This window comes from Aedes albopictus, chromosome 3, assembly GCF_035046485.1.
Source record: "Aedes albopictus strain Foshan chromosome 3, AalbF5, whole genome shotgun sequence".
Taxonomy (NCBI): Eukaryota; Metazoa; Arthropoda; class Insecta; order Diptera; family Culicidae; genus Aedes; species Aedes albopictus.
Genome location: NC_085138.1, coordinates 146,439,450 through 146,458,341, shown reverse-complemented (window position 1 = coordinate 146,458,341; position 18,892 = coordinate 146,439,450). Strand labels below are relative to the sequence as shown.

General features: G+C 41.1%; 1 protein-coding gene across 1 annotated transcript in view; it reads left to right on the top strand.

Annotated features, from left to right (window-relative positions):
- Positions 1-9,805: 9,805 nt before the first annotated feature.
- The window catches only part of LOC109426214 (serine/threonine-protein kinase/endoribonuclease IRE1), a 28,105-nt gene continuing 19,018 nt past the window's right edge, over positions 9,806-18,892 (top strand). The window contains exon 1 of the mRNA XM_019701662.3: positions 9,806-10,265. Within this exon, the coding sequence (XP_019557207.3) occupies positions 10,170-10,265 (96 nt within the window). The 5' untranslated portion in view covers positions 9,806-10,169. The remainder of the gene's footprint in view (positions 10,266-18,892) is intronic.

Here is an 18,892-nt window from a genome sequence, read left to right as displayed (position 1 = left end):
AGCACATACGACCTAGAGTCAGTCTAGTTAGAGTCTGGCGGACTGTCACTTTCGATCGGAGCCAACCGAGCATGACATCACGAAGTAGCATTTATCGGTGAGGACACTATGACGTCATGCTCGATTGGCTCCGGTCGAAAGTGACAGTCCGCCAGACTCTAATTATAGGGACTCTAATACGACCTATTCAAATCGAGTTCCAGAACTTTACTGATAGATACACCATTTTGATATATGAGAAAACCAAACGACGTATCTAGCCAAAATCAAAAGTAACAGATACACCAAACTGGCACCATACAAAAGTGACGTATCTGGCATGACGTATCTCTAACCAACCCGGTGTATTGTCGCGCTTATCTTTTATTAGAGTCCTGCGGCGGTCGTACGCTCGCAAGGCATACCGCCGCATGACAGTCGCAAGGCAAAACAAAAGAAAAAGTGTTCCCGCCAAAAACAAAAGCACGTGGGTTTCGTGAAGTGACAGATGTTTTTGAATGTATTTGTGACGAACGGCAAGAGTGGCTCAGTGGAATGAGTGTTCTTGCTGTCAAACCCCATATAATGTTATTATATACTGTTAAATCTGGTGACGCTGTTATGATTAGTAACTGTCGCGCTTATATCAGAAGCCAGAGGCAGATAATCGCCATATTCTGATTTTTCTTGAGAGGCATAATATGTGTATTTTTGTCAAAATTCATTGCGAAAATGATATGGAATGAGTAGGTTTTGTTTCTTACCTAGTGCGTGCTATATCCCTGGTGATGTTAAGCACGAAAAAACTTATGAAAAGTCTTTTTATAAAAAACTACCATTTCGTCAACATCTGAGTGGTGCGAATAGAAATGGTTTTATTTTTCAAGCTAGCTAACACACACCTACACACTCCCGGCACACAGCTTGTAAACACGCACGAGCGTTCAATTTTCTTGCAACCACCTCTCTCAGCGCGGTTGTCAAACACGCCGTCGCGACGCTGTTCGGAAATGGTAAACATGACCAATCCACCTTTATTCCAATTTTGTTCTCGTGTTAAAAGTTTATTATTCTCCATTCGCGATGGAAATTTTGATGGATAGTTGTTAAAAAATTAGCTGAAATATGCTCAAAACAATGTATATCCTTCTCCTCACTTTCCAACGGCTTGACAGCGGCAAATGGAGGTATCGTGACTACAGTTTTGCATACATCCGCAGCACCTAGATAACAATACTCTTCAATCAATCACACAGGTTCATCAAGGTTTAACATAACCTCAATCTTCAATGTTTGGCTCCCACTGAGAGAGCATATTGAGTCAGTCCGCGACACTCAGGTCAACATTGACCATGAATTTACTCAGATCAGTGAAAAAGGTAGATACGTCGATTTGAAAAATTATGCTTGATTTAAGTGACATTTGAACACACGAACACTAGCGCGATTTTTTCCTCACACAAAAGTGCACGCCAATTCAAAGGCTATTCAGAATGCATATGCAAATATTACCCAATCGAATACAGTAGACGTTCGATAACTGCAACATGTTTACGTTTCACTTAGCGAACGAAAATTCGATAACTGCAACGCCTGACAGTGTCAACAAACCATCAAATGACGTAAAATGAACGTGAACTTCATCCGACTGTTCATTTGGGCTAACATGGCGCACCATTCAGCATTGCAGTTAAACCACGTTAAACCGTTTGCACCGACCGAACGTCTACTGTAGATTGATTGCTGTGTACATTCTTATTGGTTGCTATCAGTTGGCGCCAGCATTGAAAATTGCATGCAAGAACTTTTATAGCATCTAGTTTCCAGCGCTGACAGCCCGGCGGCGACACCATCGCTTGTATTCAATGCATCGTCTGTGCTACTCTCGGTTGTGAACATTCTAAAATTTTCACCTCAAGCTTACGGAAGCATGGTAGTCAAGAACTGTCAAATCGTATGGAAAAATCGTGAAAAACGTTAATTCAGGCGTTTGATTTGAATAGGTCGTAAGTTTGCTGTGATTCCTATGTAGATTCGATCTATTCAAATCCAACGCCAGAATAGGAGGCAATCAGTGAAGTACTAGATTGAAAGTAGTGAGCTGGATTTTTGTATGGTGAGATGATCAATTCCCCATTTCTGCAATGAAATGGTGCAAACAGCGTAGGTTATATGATTTATTGGCTAATTTGATGCTATTTGAGCAAAAGTTTAAATAACTGTGTTGTTGTATTATTTTTTCCTGCATCTTCAACAACACAGTTATCCAAACTTTTGCTCAAACAGCATCAAATTAGTCAATAAATCATATAACCTACGCTGTTTGCACCATTTCATTGCAGAAATGGAGAATTGATCATCTCGCCATACAAAAATCCAGATAACTACTTTCAATCTAGTACTTCACTGATTGCCTCCTATTGTTAGAAAACGGGATAGTTTTGTAAAAAGTTAGTGAATTGAAATCAAGAATGGTTTGAAAAGGCAACGTTTTGTGTTTACTTCATGTTCCGGAACAGTTTCTTCACCGAGAAAATTTGATTTTACTACCACACAAAAAAGAGCCATCTGTGATATTTTTAGCTTGGAATGTCGATCTATTGGGTAAAACGGGTAAATAATGATAAAACTAACGTCCGGGGTAAGAGTGCAAATATTTTCCTCGCAGTTTCACAACTACATCTACAAAAAAGGCACGCATACATTTGAACGTGATAACCTCTATAGGACAGATCGGTGAAGTACTAGATTTGTAGTAATGAGTAGAGTCCCTATAATTAGAGTCTAGCGGACTGTCACTTTCGACCGGAGCCAATCGAGCATGACGTCATAGTGTCCTCACCGATAAATGCTACTTCGTGACGTCATGCTCGATTGGCTCCGATCGAAAGTGACAGTCCGCCAGACTCTAACTAGACTGACTCTAGTAATGAGCTGAATTTTAGTATGGTGAGAACGTCAATAATTCGGCACCAACATTTCAAAAGGGCGTAACTGCATTTGGAAGTAATACCTTCTTTCAAAGCTGTAGGTCGTACCAGCGGCGTCATGGTCGCAATTTTTCCCGCAGTCAAGTTTGCAGATTGTGAACAATCCTGGGTACTCAATTTACGTAATTTATGTTTAGTCCCTTACTGTCAGAGCTGTCAGATCAGTGTAACACGCTAAATAAAATTTACACAAAAGGCAATTTACACGGAAAAAAATACACGGTTATGAATATTTATTGGGTACCGGACTGGTCACCGAAAATTTGATCGTTTTCTTTGGTACATCGAGGTCTTGAAATTAGTCTATGGTCGTACTGCCTCCCTTACACTCAAACCACCGTGGTTGTCGGAAAGAGGAGAGTTTTTCCCATCTGGTACTTGTTGTGAAAAACATGGAAATCATAACACATGATCCACAGCTTTAAAAGAAGGTGATGATTTCAAAAGCAGTTACGCCCTTTTGAAATGTTGGTGTCGAATTATTCTCCGTTTCTGCAATGAAATGGTGCAAAAAGCGTGGGTATTATGATTCCTTGCCTAATTTGATGCTGTTTGAGCAAAACTTTGGGCAACAGTGTTGTTGTTTTCTTTAAATTACACGATATTCCAGCAAAACAAACGTGTGCGGAATTCTGTCAGTTGACGCCGCTGCTGCGATCAGATGTTCTGAAACGTCTCGTAAAATGAGCGCTTGCACGCTGACGTCATCACTGTCTCCTTCTCTTTCTTTCCTTCGGCGTCGGTCCATAAAGCCGTCCTTGCCCTCAAAAAAAATTTGAGGGCAATGTTTACAAATCGTATGAGAATTCTATGAGGTTATGTTTTTGATGCAAGCCTCTATGGCTTGTTATGGTTGATTGAGAACCGTTTTGCCCAAAGCTCCCTTTCGTCACATGACAGTTCGTTTAGTACAATGCATTTTTGGCAACACTGTTATGTTGCTTTTCGCTTTTCATTCATCTTCCGTCCGCCAGTTCTTTTCAACCATTCATTCAATTTAGACGTGGAATCCGTGGAATCCAAAATAAAGTGCGCGTTTGTTGTTCAATAATCCTTGGAGAAGGAAAAGCGAAAAGTTGTTACGCGAGACCGGAACGGGGACCGCAAGAGCCGAAAACGATCTCTATAAAAGAGTGCACAGGGAAGTAATTCGGTGTGTTCAGTCGGTTTTCTTCAGGAGTCCGAAAAATTGTGTAGTTTTTTGCAATTTTTCCCGTGAATCGAGCTGCGAAACAGTGAAACCGTGAAAGCTGAGTATTGTTAACGTCGCCAGGAAGTGGATCCCGAGCGGTCCGCATCGCCATGCCGGCCGTAGAAGGAAGTGCATAGGGAGATAGGACTGGTGTAAAATCGAACAGTTCAACCGACAGAAATTTTTTTTTTCATTATAGTGAAATAGACACTCAGAGAAATCGTGTATAAAAAGTTTTACTAAGATAGTTATAAGTAAATACAGAGAAATAAAGTTGCTAGATATTAAGGGAAATTAGAATAAGCATAGAGAAGTAAAGAAGAAAATCGTTAGATTAGGATTAGAATATTAGGACAATGGCAGCAAGCACGACCAAAATGACGACCCGCAGCGCAACCTCGTCGACCAACGGAATAGTTCGAGTTGCGAACAGAGCATCGATCAACCCACCAAAATCCACCGCGAGATCTCGGGTAGTTGGAACCACCACCGCACAGCCTGCCCAGCTAACTGACACGGTCTACCTGGAGCCAGCGAAGTTTGACGAACCCTATCCTCAACATCCTGCTTCGGTGGGAAAAGCTCTAGCGGAAGTTGGCTTCAAGAAATGCAAGGAAATCACAAAGATTGGACTATTCCGGTTCAAGCTAGACCTGGACAGCAAAATCGACCCGGTGCAATTGGAGAAACTCAACTTGGCGTCAAAGAATCTGGCACTGTACATGCCAAAAGGCCAGACGCAAACAATCTGTTTTGTTCCAGAAGTACCTCTGGACATAACGGACGACGAACTGGCAGCCGAAACCAGCTCAGAATTCCCAGTGCTGAAGGTGGAAAGAATGCTGAAAAGGAACAGGCAAGGACAGCTCAAGCCGACACAAAACGTGAAAGTCACGGTAAAGGGGAAGCAACTTCCAAGAGTAGTACACATCTTTGGAGCCAACTTCCGCCCCGAGCTTTACGTGTTCCCAGTGAAGCAATGCTCGATCTGCTGGAAGTTTGGTCACTCAAAGACGAAGTGCGCCGGCAAAGGAAAATGCAGGATCTGCGGCAAGGAACACGAGCCGAATGCTGAATGCGCGAACGCCCCGTTTTGCGTCAACTGCAAAAAGGGACACGCATCTGACAGTGACAAGTGCCCGGAGAGAGAGAGAAGGAGAAAGATCATCAAGGAGATGGAATCCAGAGGCGTAACATACACAGAAGCGGAAAGGGCGTTCCCAAGAACGCAGAATCGGTTCGATGGCCTACACGATGAATCCGACGACCCTGTGCTCGTGGACCCTGCGTCGACACAGCCGCTGTACACGGGAGCTGTTCCGAAAAGACGTGGGCCAAGGGAGGTCAGATGGATGGATCCGACCAGTAGCAGTTCGCGGGAAATCAGCGCTAAACCACCGCGTCGCGGCTCCGAGGAAAGCTACAGTGAGGTCGCAAAAGCTTCAAACCGTCAACGAGTGACGCCGGAAAGGTACATGCCAAGGAATCCAAGACGTGAATGCCCAGCAACGAGCTCGTCAAGCGAGAACAGCACGCAGCTCTGGCCCAGCGAAGAGAGAGAAAGGTACAGCGAAATCGCGGTAGGAAATCCTCATCGAGTAACCGAAATCGAGAAGCTCCTGGCACAGTTGAGGAAAGACATTTTGAAGCTGTGCCGTACTTCCGTCTGGCTGGAACCGGTAGGCGAAGTTCTGAGAATGCTCAAGCAAAGAATCCAACAAGAAAGAACAGAAATTGAAACAGACCAACTTCTCATCGAGGTCAGCATGCAACTAGAAACAATCATCCAACATGGAGAACACGAAACAACCCCCCAGAATAGCACCCAGGCAAACAACAATGGACAATAAAACATTCAACATCATCCAACACAATATCCAAAGCATCAGACCACCAGAAAAACGTGAAGAACTGTTTGCATGCATGACCTACGACAACATTTCTGTAGCCCTGCTGCAGGAGATATGGCTGAAGGATAACGAACCCTTCAACATTAAAGGACACCAGCTTGTTTCCAAACGACGACCAGAGGGATTTGGAGGAGTTGGGATTCTAGTACGACAAGGACTGGAGTTCAACACAATCGACTTTCCGAACTTCGACATGCTTGAAGTGGTTGGAATTACCATCACCAAAGGTTTTGATCCCATTCATCTAATCTCCGCCTATCTACCACCAGCGAGAAGATCGGTAAATGAAGGCAAAGTGGATCTGGAGCGGTTTTTTAAACTGCTGGACGACCTACACGGGGAGGTCGTCATAGGTGCAGACTTCAATGCACATCATACTTCGTGGAGCCCTGAGTTCGATGCATGCTGTCGAGGGAAAAATCTTCGCAAGTTGATCGATCTGTCAGACCTAGTACTCCTCAACGACGGGTCACCAACCATGATTTCCCAACCTGGTGGAAAGAATTCTTCGATCGATCTCACGCTTGCTACAACAGGTGTTGTGAGGAAAACCTACTGGTCGGTGAAAGAGGAAGAGTTCGGCAGCGCTCACATGTCGATTCGTCTGGAAATCACCAACGAAATCCCAAGGAACAACAAAATCGTTACCAAGATCAACAAACAAAAGTTTGCAGAGCATCTCAACAACATTAGACCGCAGTACATATATGATCCCGAGGAAATGGTATCGGTCATTGACGAGGCAGCAAAAGGAGCATCCTATACCCTTAAAAACAAAAAAATCAATTTTCTTAAGCCGTGGTGGACGGACGCGATCGCAAACCTGTACGAATCCAAACGGAAAGCCTTGAGAACATACAACCGAAACAAAACGGAATCCAACTTCATCCAGTTGAAAAGAGAAAGAGCCCGGTTCAAAAAGGAGGTCAGGAGAACAAAACGAGGTTATGTTAGAGAACTAACAGAAAAGATCGACGAGGCTACGCCGGCCAGGCAGCTCTGGAACGTGGTAAAGGGAATCGACACCGCGCTCACAGGGAAGCACAAGAAGCAGGTTGATCTTCCAGAGAAAGACGGGCGGGAATTCATGGACCTCTACTTTGGCAACAAGCTACTCGAAGTACACATGCCGAGGACTGCTACGGAAAAGGAGCTCGAGGGCTACGAGATGGCACTGAAAGATGAGGAGATTTTGAACGTCGTAGGGCAGAGGAAGAACTTTTCGGCGCCAGGGCCGAACGGTTTCTCGTACGCTGTCTTGAAGCAACTAAATCCAGGAATGCAACACAAAATCTGCGAAATGCTGAGCAGGGTTTTTGTGACGGAGGAAATACCGGAGTCCTGGAGGATGACGGAGGTGCGGCCAATCCCGAAAAAACCAGGAGGGCCCAACCAGCTAAACAATCTAAGACCCATTGCGCTGATGAACATAGAAATAAAGTTGATAAACTCTGTGGTGAAGGACAGGCTTGCTGAAATAGCTGCCATACTGAACCTGATTCCTGAGCGATCATTCGGCTTTAGGACACACATGTCGGCTTCCACATGCATCAACTTCGTAGTCAACTCCATCCACCGAGCGAAGGAGAAGGGAAAAGAAGTCTTCGTCATATTTCTGGACGTCAGCAAAGCATACGACTCGGTGAACACCAGTATCCTCCTACAAACTCTGGCAAAGGCAAAAATCCCCGAAAAACTTGTTTCCTGGTTGCATGAGTACCTGAGAAGTCGCAAGTTGAGGCTCAAGACGGAGACCACCGCGATCGATATAGAAGTATCTGAGGGCCTTCCACAAGGATGTCCGCTATCACCACTGCTTTTTAACCTGTACACAGCATCCCTGCATGAGCTTTCATCGGAGGATGAAGAACTGGTCCAGTTCGCGGACGATTTTGCAGCAATAGTAACGGCAAATACGGTTGAAGAGGCGGCAGAAAGATGTAACGCCTTTCTCCAGCGAATTTTCCTGAAATTGGATGCCTTAAACCTGGAAGTCAGTCCGCACAAATCAGCGATAATTCCCTTCACCAGGAAACGCACGGACCACATCAACATCAAAGTTCGGGGCGTGCCCATCCAGCTCGTCAACACACACCCGTATCTTGGCTACGTCCTGGATAGGAATCTTTCACACAGAAAGCACATCGACTCTGTGGTAGAAAAGGCCAGCAAAAAATTAGGACTGTTGAAAATGCTGTCAAGAAAGTCTAGTGGGGCGAACCCGGAAACCCTGATAAAAATAGGAAACGCTCTGATCCGGAGCCGCATGGAGTATGGGGCTACAGTCTATGGTAATGCAGCACCTACAAACCTCAACAAACTACGGGTGGTTCAGAACGCCTATATTCGCAAGGCGATGAACCTTCTCCCCAGTACCCCAATACATGCCATGCTGGCTGAATCAGGGCAACTTCCCATGGAACAAAGAATCGAGACACTCACTAAAAGAGAACTCATAAGAACCATGTGGTACAGGTCACCCCTGTTGAAATTCGTCAGCGAAACCTTGAACAGAGAGATGGGGAACGAGTCACATCTCACGGAGACGGCGGACAAACATGCTGATCTTCTGTACCAAATACAGCCATCAGATCGAGAGGTGCCGTTCCTCATGCGAATGCGGTACTTTACGACAGTGGAATTCGACAACATTGTGAAAACTACACTGTCAAATGATCAGCCGAAGAAGGACAACGCGAACCCAACCATCTGGCGAGCACTATTCCGAGATGCAATGGAAACCACCTACAAACACCACCACAAGGTATACACTGATGCCTCCAAAACTCCATCGGGAACAGCCTTCGCAGTTTACGACGAAACCGATTCCAGCGTAATCCACGAGGGAATCAACAACAACTTCACCATCACGAACGCTGAACTGCTCGGCATCCTGAAGGCGGTGGAGCTAATCAAGAGCAAGGGGTACACAAAATCAGTGATCCTCACCGACTCAAGGAGTGCCTGTGACATGCTGCTCAACGAAAAATGCTTCGAGGAAAACTACCTCCTGGCCGAAATCTACAAAGAACTGTGCGGAGTCAGGGCGAGCTCCATCCAAATACAGTGGATCCCAAGCCATATGGGCATCGCCGGGAACGAGAGAGCAGACCAAGAAGCTGTCAGTAAAACAAATGAACCCCAGTCCTTTTTCAACGGAATCACTATGAGCGACGCTTTGATCCTAAGCAGCCGCGAAGTGTGGGACAACTGGACAACCAAGTACCAAGAACAATCGAGTGAAAAAGGGAAATGGCATTACAAAATACAAAACCGACCAAACAAGAAAATATGGAGCAAAGATCTGGTGCTCAACCCAGATGACATCAAGGTCCTTAATAGAGTCAGATCCGGACACTGTCTGACCAAAGACCGGAAGCACCAGTGGGGGTGGGAGGACACCGACCAGTGTGAATGGTGCGAAACAACCGAGGATTTGCGACACATACTATACGATTGCCCAAGATACAACCAGAGCAGAGCTGACTACCCAGTGTTAGAGTACATGAAACCACTAGAAGACATCTTACAAGAAAAGTGCGAAGAAGAACTGAAGCAAGTAGTGCGGTTCCTGAAAAGGAACCACCTCCACATCTAAAGAATGCGACCACCAAATATTAAACAACCGGAAGGAAAAACGACCCGTTCAAACACAAAACAACGGTGGCAAGATGGACCAACCAGTGGTCTTAGCCAGTCGTCAAGACAAGTTCAAAGAAAAAAAAAAAAAAAATCCTTGGAGAAATTTCGGGGAATCCTTGGTCTCAGTACATCCCTCCTAGCAGCCAGCGGTGCCATGAATCTACCGCGCGGTAGTAAGCAGAATAATTCGTCGGAATTGATTGTGTTTGGAAAAAGGATTTTACATCGCCAGCATCAGCAGAAGCGAAGATCGTCATTGTCCATTCGAGAATAAAAAAAAGTGGGTGGAAAAGTGTAGCACTTCGGGGCGAACATACAGCAGTATCGGAAATCTATCGCGAGCGGATTAGTGTTGGGATTGTCCGACCAACCAGAATTGTTGGTGAATGTGTTGGGAGATTTGTGTGAAGTTCAGTGAAAGGTTATCATTACTGCACAGTAAAGTCAAAAGTGACCATGATTGTGAGGTGGAAAGGGATTTTCCAGATGTTGATAGTGACATTGTTGCTGGTGTGGCCGACGCATGCTGAATCTGGACCCAAACGAAATGAGGTGAGTTGGATGATCCGGGAACCTGTGGCGGGTTGCTTTGGTTTAATGCGTAGAATGGGTGGTTTATTCTCAAAGACATGCCATTGTGGGTGTGCTTCTGACAGTGTGGAATACAGCACACTACTAGTGGGCTATAATTGCACTGTTGGCAGTCGCGCAGCTGGAAAAGATAAGGAATGAAAAAAAGCACAGAAATTACACGAAGTAGGAGCTAAGCAGTGTAGTAAAGATGATGAAACAGTCATGAAAGAGCAGAAGGATTTAGGTTTTGTTGATGTATCAGTTTAAATGCGTCATCTTTGTTTATCTCTTTTTGTGTTGTGTTATTTGGAGGAATTCCTTCAAAACAGGGATTCCCATAGTCATGGTTTTGAGTCGACAAGTGTTGCGAATCAGTAGTATTGCAAAATTTGATGTTTTATTTCGTTTGCTTGGTTGCTATACTAATCTTTACTGATTCATTTTGAAACCTGTTCCATGTTGTCGAAATGATAGTGGCAGTTTGATACAGGTCTATCTGCTAGCATTAGTTAAGAAATTTATGCTAGGGAATTCCTCATTCTTGAACAAATTTAATCTATAAACTCTTCTAGGATTCTTACAGCGGTATCATAGCAAGATTCTACTATGAATTCCTCATGGAATTCTTCCGGAAAATCCTCTTGTCTTGATGTTCCTCCAGAAATCCTGCTGAGATTGCTTCAGGAATTTCTGTCGGGAATACCGCATAAATTCCTCCTGGGGCTCATGAAGCGATTCCTGTTGCGAGTACACAAGCAATTCCTTGTGAGATTCCTCCAGAATTCCTCTTATAAATCCTTGACAATCCAAAACCCATTCTTCTAGAAATTGCTCTAGGGACTTACTTACTTTTAGTCCTGAGCACCCATGGTGGCACCCAGAGGGCCGAATTGAAAATCTCCATCCTAGGCGATTTCCAGCCATCACCTTGACCTGTGGCCAGGTCAAATTTCTGTCGGCTTCCTTTATTTCCTTATTGAGGCTGCGCAGCCATGAGCCTCTGGGTCTGCCTCTGCTGTGGTGTCCTATTCCTGGTTTCCAATCTAACGCTAGTTTGCATATTTCGTTCTTGCCCTGCTGGTGACATTTGCAAGATTACGACTCACTAGTGCAAATTTTCGGTAATACCAATCCGTGTGGTCAATTATGAATTTCAAATAACTCAACGTACATATGTACAGATGGGTAAATTATTGGATGGTTATATTTGCGGTTTAAAGGAAGATGATATAGATCGATGAGATTACAATTGAACCTTATGACAATTAAGTTGCCGGGTCATTAATTGGCTCGGTAGCTTAGTTGGTAAAGCACTTGTCTAGCGAATAAGGGTCGTGAGTTCAAATCTCATCTGAGCTGTGGATTTTTTTTTCAATTTATCCAATAATTTACCCATCTGTACATATGTAGGTACGTTGAGTTATTTGAAATTCATAATTTGCAAGATTATTTTTTGTCCTATTTTGTCATAATTTTTGATGTTTAATACAATATTATTAAATGGTATCTTACATTTTAAAAGCGATAAATAATAAAAATAAAGTATATTCACAGTTGTTCCAAGACAGCGATGAGAGAGAGAGCATCAGAAAGTGTTAGTGTTACACGTTGCTGCTGATGCCCACTTCTCGTCGCTGCTTCTGAATATCGCAATATCTTCTTTGTATTTCTTCGTGAACCATGCGACTCGACGAGGGAAGAAATACGCGCCTAGTAATTGAAACAGAACCAAAATTATTGCCTACGTTGTGTATTTTGTGGATAAAATAAGGACAAAAAAAACTGCTGAGTGGTTCAATAATCACTTCAGCTTTCAAACGCCGAGTTTTTACGAAAGGGCTGTTCGAGCTCGCTTGGAAGTTAACCATCAATGTTAACCCGTTTCGGTCCTAGTTGGGAATTTAATTTCAAAAAATCACTGTGACTGGCCAAGTTCGCAGGGGTTGACGGTATTAAAGTGAAGGAGTTTCATTTTGATTATTGTAATGTAGTGTTATTTAGTGAAACGTATCACCTTTTTAACACTTTAACCTTTTGGAGCCGATTTTTTTCGCCGCTGTCGACGCAACCTCGCTGGTGTCGAACACGTTTGTTATGCTCGGTTTCATCGCCGGGGTCATATATGACCCCTCCGGCTCCAAAGGGTTAATGCGCCTCCAACGGTTCATCACGAACCGGCTGCTGCAGATGGAGTATGGCTGATCATATGCATCAGACATGCTCGATAAACAGGAGGAACCGCCGGGACTCAGTAGAGTCTATTCCTAAGCAATAGTTCCAAGTCGGTTGGATTTGAGAAGGTTTCGATGATCGTTACAAATCCTAATAAAAGTATTATAGGATTTGTGACAGGTTTTGGAACCTTTTACAGCCATCTGACTTCAACATGTTGTTTGGGCTCTATTTCCCACGTTTCTCGGTTGATTTTTATTGCATAGTAATTTATTAATGTCATAGTCGCTTTTTCGAATCTTTACAATGTTAGTTGGTCATATTTTCTTTAAATAATGCAATTAAAATCAACCGACGAATTAATAGTGGGAAGGAGATTTGCAGCACTTAATTGTGCTGATAGATTCGAAGCTAACGTGCGAACATTTAAACGCATTGTTGACATCAATGCGTTCGACGTGACATTTTGGACAAAAGCTGACTGCTTTTTATTAACTGAACAACGTTACTTTTGTATGACTAGGTTGACATTTCTAGGCCACGCATGAGAAAATGACATGGTTTATCGAGGTAGGACCAATAGGACAGAACGAATTTGAATATTTTTCATAGTATTCGTAGGGGGATGAATACATAATAGTTGACAAGCAATTTTTGTTTTATTACAATCAACTGACCAACTTGGCGTATTTTTGTTTATCTCTTAAATGGTGTTATGACACCAACAGAAAAATATCAGGAGTTCAGTTACATGTTTCTGTGGGTTTTTCACACAAGAGATGAACACAGAGAAGTAGAAATCAAGAAAACAATTTGACACAGAATCGACTATATTTTAACATACGGGTTCGACTGATTCGATAAGTCTATCTAGAAGGATCTAGAAGACAATTGACGCTAAGATTGAAAAAAAAAGCTTGCAGTTGGGACTAGACTAAAATAGTGGCCGATAGGAAACAATGCGCTAGACAGCATTATTATTCATTTTTTACTATTTACCCGCAATTTAATCGCCGGTTGACAGTACAGTATTTAGCTGTGTACGAAGATACGGATTAGTTGATGACAGGGTTCTCACGGGAAGTGCTTCAAGCGAGGCTTACATAACAACTGACAATAAAGAAACCTATTTTCCTTGACTTTCTACGCAATGGACATCCAACCGAACACACGTGTTTTCGTTAATCTCCTAGGCATTATTAAGACATGACGTATCTGCATGACGGAACAACTAGCAGGTTACAGTTCCAGACGTCTCTTTTTATTAACGACATTCAGCATATTTCCAATGACTTAATTGACTATTACCTTGGAGATCTACTTCGAATAACTGACAAATTGACAAGAACCTAACTAAATACATGGACCATACTACAACAAACCAATTGACATAAAGAAAAAAAAGGGGAAACTTTTATTAAAACTATTTTTGTTCAACGCAGGCCAACACAGTGTCGACTTGGGCCACGATATGCCTACGTACTTCTGTGTGTTGAAACAAAAATAGAGGCTCATAGAAGCTAACGTAGGGAAAGGGTGCGGTGTTAGAACATAAGCACAGTGTGCTACCGCCGTAATCACTATGAAAAAAAAAAAAAAAAAAAAAAAAAAAAAAAAAAAAAAATCACTGTGACTTGATTTTCCAACCGATTTTTACGAAATTTTGTACGAAGATCGCGCTACATCTCTAGTTGTATGGAAAAATATTAAAATGGTATTTTGGTCCTTGGGGTCTGAGTTATTAAAGGGGTTATATGGGTCAAATCAGGTCAAAAATGGACCAACTTCCTTTTAACCACTGATTACTTGTAAAAAACACATGCAATATGATTGCAAACATGTTCAATTATCTTTTTATTATTACAGACGCATAGTTTGAGTAAATTGGGATTGTCTGGTTTTGGTTCCGGATGTCCCGGGTCGCGTTTGGGGTGCGTTCGGAAGACACTTCTTAAACGTTCCCTACACATGACATTTTTTCTCGCATAATTCTAAAAACAGGCTTGTCATGATTCATTCTTCATAGTTTTGTATACTAAGTATATTGAAGGAATATTCAAAGGTTTTTTTGACATATTGGCCGCCATCCCGGATGTTCCGGGAACCTGGGACCATCCGGGGAAGTGGCCATTTTCCAAACAGTTATGAAACATGGCTTGCGACATATCAATCTTCATGTTTTTGCCAAACAAGTATGTTAGAGTAGAATTCAGAGGTTTTTAGACATATTGGCCGCCATCCCGGATGTTCCGGGAACCTGGGACCACCCGGGAAGTGGCCATTTTCCAAACAGTTATGAAACATGGCTTGCGACATATCAATCTTATTGATTTTGCAAATCAAGTATGTTAGAGGAGAATTTAGAGGTTTTTGGACATATTGGCCACCATTCCGGATGTTTCGGGAACCTGGAACCCCCTGGGGGAAGTGGCCATTTCCCAAACAATTATGAAACAAGGCATGCGACATACCAATCTTCATGATTTTGCAAAACAAGTATGTTAGAGGAGAATTTAGAGGTCTTTGGACATATTGGCCACAATTCCGTATATTCCGGGAACCTGGAACCACCCGGGGAAGTGGCCATTTTCCAAATTGTTATGAAACATGGCTTGCGACATATCAATCTTCATGATTTTGCAAAATAAGTATGTTAGAGGAGAATTTAGAGGTTTTTGGACATATTGGTCACAATTCCGGATGTTCCGGGAAAGTGACCATTTTCCAAACAGTTATGAAACATGGCTTGCGACATATCAATCTTCATGATTTTGCAAATGAAGTATGTTAGAGGAGAATTCAGAGGTTTTTGGACATATTTTTCACAATTCCGTATGTTCCGGGAACCTGGAACCACCCAAGGAAGTGGCCATTTCTCAAACAGTTATGAAACATCCCTAGTAACAATCAGCATGCCTTGAAGATTTATTCATGTTATATCCTGGTTTTATACGAGCATGTGAAAAAGCTAGTTGTTCTATACCAGAGCGTTCATGATTAACAAATATTTTAATCATGATTAATCATTGATGATTAAAATTCAAATTTCGGTGATTATTGATTATGATTAATGATTAATTTGATTTTTGGGATGATTAATGATTATGATTAATGATTAAAATTGATTTTATATGTGATTATTGATTATGATTAATGATTAAAAATGGCTCATTGATTAAAAATCATGATTAATCACAAAAAACAGGGAATGATTAACAATATAATTATTGTTTAAAATATTTTTGAAATTCCAAAAGTAAAAGGTAACTCTGTCTGGGAGATTATTGAAAAAATAATCAAGAAGAACAGCATTTGTACCAATTCAAATTGGATCATATATTTTATATGGTGAAAAATTTTTGATTATGAATGATTAATGATTGATTAATTTTTTTTCTTATGATTATGATTACTGATTAATGATTAAATTGCGAAATCAGTGTGATTAAGATTAATGATTAATGATTAAATGAGAAATTTTGGTGATTATGATTACTGATTTTTGATTAATCATGATTAAATTTATGATTAATCATTAACGCTCTGTTCTATACTAGTTTTATGTGGTAGTTTTTTACTTTGCACCTTTGGCATTCCATAAAACTATCATATAACTTCTGCTATAAACATCGTCATTTTAAGACTTTCAAGTGGTCATGAATTGGTTTTATCACTAATTATATGCCATTTCAATAAAACTTGCATTTGCGGTTGTTGTCGGAGATATTTCTTTTTGTAAACAAATAAACAAAACTGTGAGGCAACGCTTAGAACCAACAAAAGATTACGTGGCCGTATGAAATGCTGTGATAAGACCGTTAGTTCTATCATAAGCTCAGTTATGACCAGCTTAGGAGGGTTAGCCTTATTGGAGAAATCATCAGGAACGCAGAGTTTTATCAGAAAAATATGTCGCCTAGCCGGGATAATTCATGTAAATACAGAAAAATCATTACTCAATTTTATGATTTCACGTACAGCGCTTAAGATCAAACTTAACGATTCAACACGTTTCCATCATATTATTTTCAGGAAAATTACACAATGTTTTTGAAACTCCGCTATGTTGAAAAAAAACCATTTCACGCCCAATTCCACCGAGTAAATTAAATGCATTTAACTTCCTATTAATTCACAGTTTGTGTGGCGCACTTATTTTTTGTCATTATCACAGTCACATTCACCACAAATTTCCCGTTGCATGTCTCCTGACACGTATTAAAATGGGAAAACAAACCTGAATTCCAGACCGGCATCTTTCCAATTGATGGCTGGATAAATAACCAAGCATAATTTACTCTGACGATCGAACATTGATAGTGAAAAATAATCAAAACAAATATTTGACAAGTCAGAATATGGTTATATTTAGAAGGTTTATATGATACAACCTGATGATATGATATGATACAACCTGAAATCCTAAGCCGGTTTGCATACGAAGTCCTGTAGATCATAATAAGCCTGGGCCAACTAGCCAGATCGTGGACTTTTGGAGGCATAAAGGAGCTCGAGAGTATTTTCAAGTCGGCATCAATGGTTTTATGGTTAGGGTTTTTGAATCGCTAAAAAACTTTGATAAAAACAAAATTGTTACTTGGGATGGCTTGCGACATATGAATCTTCATGATTTTGCAAAACAAGTATGTCAGAGGAGAATTTAGAGGTTTTTGGAATTGTTTGGAAAATGGCCACTTCCCCAGGTGGTTCCAAGTTCCCGGAACATCCGTTATTGTGGCCAATATGTCCAAAAACCTATGAAGTCTCCTCTCACATACTTGTTTTGCAAAATCATGAAGATTGATATGTCGCAAGCCATGTTTCATAACAATTTGAAAAATGGCCACTTCCCCGAGTGGTTCCAGGTTCCCGGAACATCCGGAGTTGTGGCCAATATGCCCTAAAACGTCTAAATTCTCCTCTAACATACTTGTTTTGCAAAATTATGAAGATTGATATGTCGCAAGCCATGTTTCATAACTGTTTGGAAAATGGCCACTTCCCCGGATGGTCCCAGGTTCCCGGAACATCCGGGATGGCGGCCAATATGTCAAAAAAACCTTTGAATATTCCTTCAATATACTTAGTATACAAAATTATGAAGAATGAATCATGACAAGCCTGTTTTTAGAATTATGCGAGAAAAAATGTCATGTGTAGGGAACGTTTAAGAAGTGTCCTCCGAACGCACCCCAAACGCGACCCGGGACATCCGGAACCAAAACCAGACAATCCCAATTTACTCAAACTATGCGTCTGTAATAATAAAAAGATAATTGAACATGTTTGCAATCATATTGCATGTGTTTTTTACAAGTAATCAGTGGTTAAAAGGAAGTTGGTCCATTTTTGACCTGATTTGACCCATATAACCCCTTCAATAACTCAGACCCCAAGGACCAAAATACCATTTTAATATTTTTCCATACAACTAGAGATGTAGCGCGATCTTCGTACAAAATTTCGTAAAAATCGGTTGGAAAATCAAGTCACAGTGATTTTTTGAAATTAAATTCCCAACTAGGACCGAAACGGGTTAACTTCTTTTCCCGATAGCCTACACTCAGTAGCTAAAAAAAAGCCGAGCTGTTTTTTTCTCCCAAAATGCGCTAATGTTCAATCTGCTGCAACTTTGACAATCATCAATATTTTTGGCTGAAAAGTTTACCACTTCATCATCAATATATTGGTAATGTATGGACAAAATTTCAAATTGATAGAAATTATATATTTTGAGTTATAACAACTTATATGAAATAATCCATTTTTGGACATACCTTTTTCAAAAATCCGTATTTCAGTGAAAAATTTAAGTAGCTTCATAAAAATTTCACTGCAACCTCAGTAAATATAGGAAATGTTGTGGTCAAAATTTAAAATGTTTTCTTTAAGCGGTTTTGGCCACACAAATCGTCAAAGTTGAAGTACCACTGTGGGTGCCTACAGTTTTCACTCCATATTGACCACGCTGAAACACCGGTGCAGAAAAAAAGCCGAGGTCAATTCGTTCCGTTAACGTTTAGATCTAAGTTTTAATAAACAATCTATATTATATGACATATTTTTATAAATTTTCGTGTGGTCTGCTAGTTATGTTATTATGTTATTTATTTTTAACTAAAAATTTTGAAAGAGGGAAATGGTCTGCTAGTTGTTTATGATATTTTACACGTAACACATAGTGCGTTACGCGTTACACATAATGCGTTACAAACATACGTATATTAGTGAATATGCAAGTAGTTTGAATAATTTACAAATGTTGGCTACTGTTAAAGCCTTATCATAAGTAAACAAGTGATGTTACATGCCTTTCTATATCATAATTTGTGGTTCTCAATTATACCCCACAACTTGTTTACTTATAATATTTTTTTCACAGTTGCCAACATTTGTAAATTATCCAAACTACATACTTGTATGTTCATTAACAT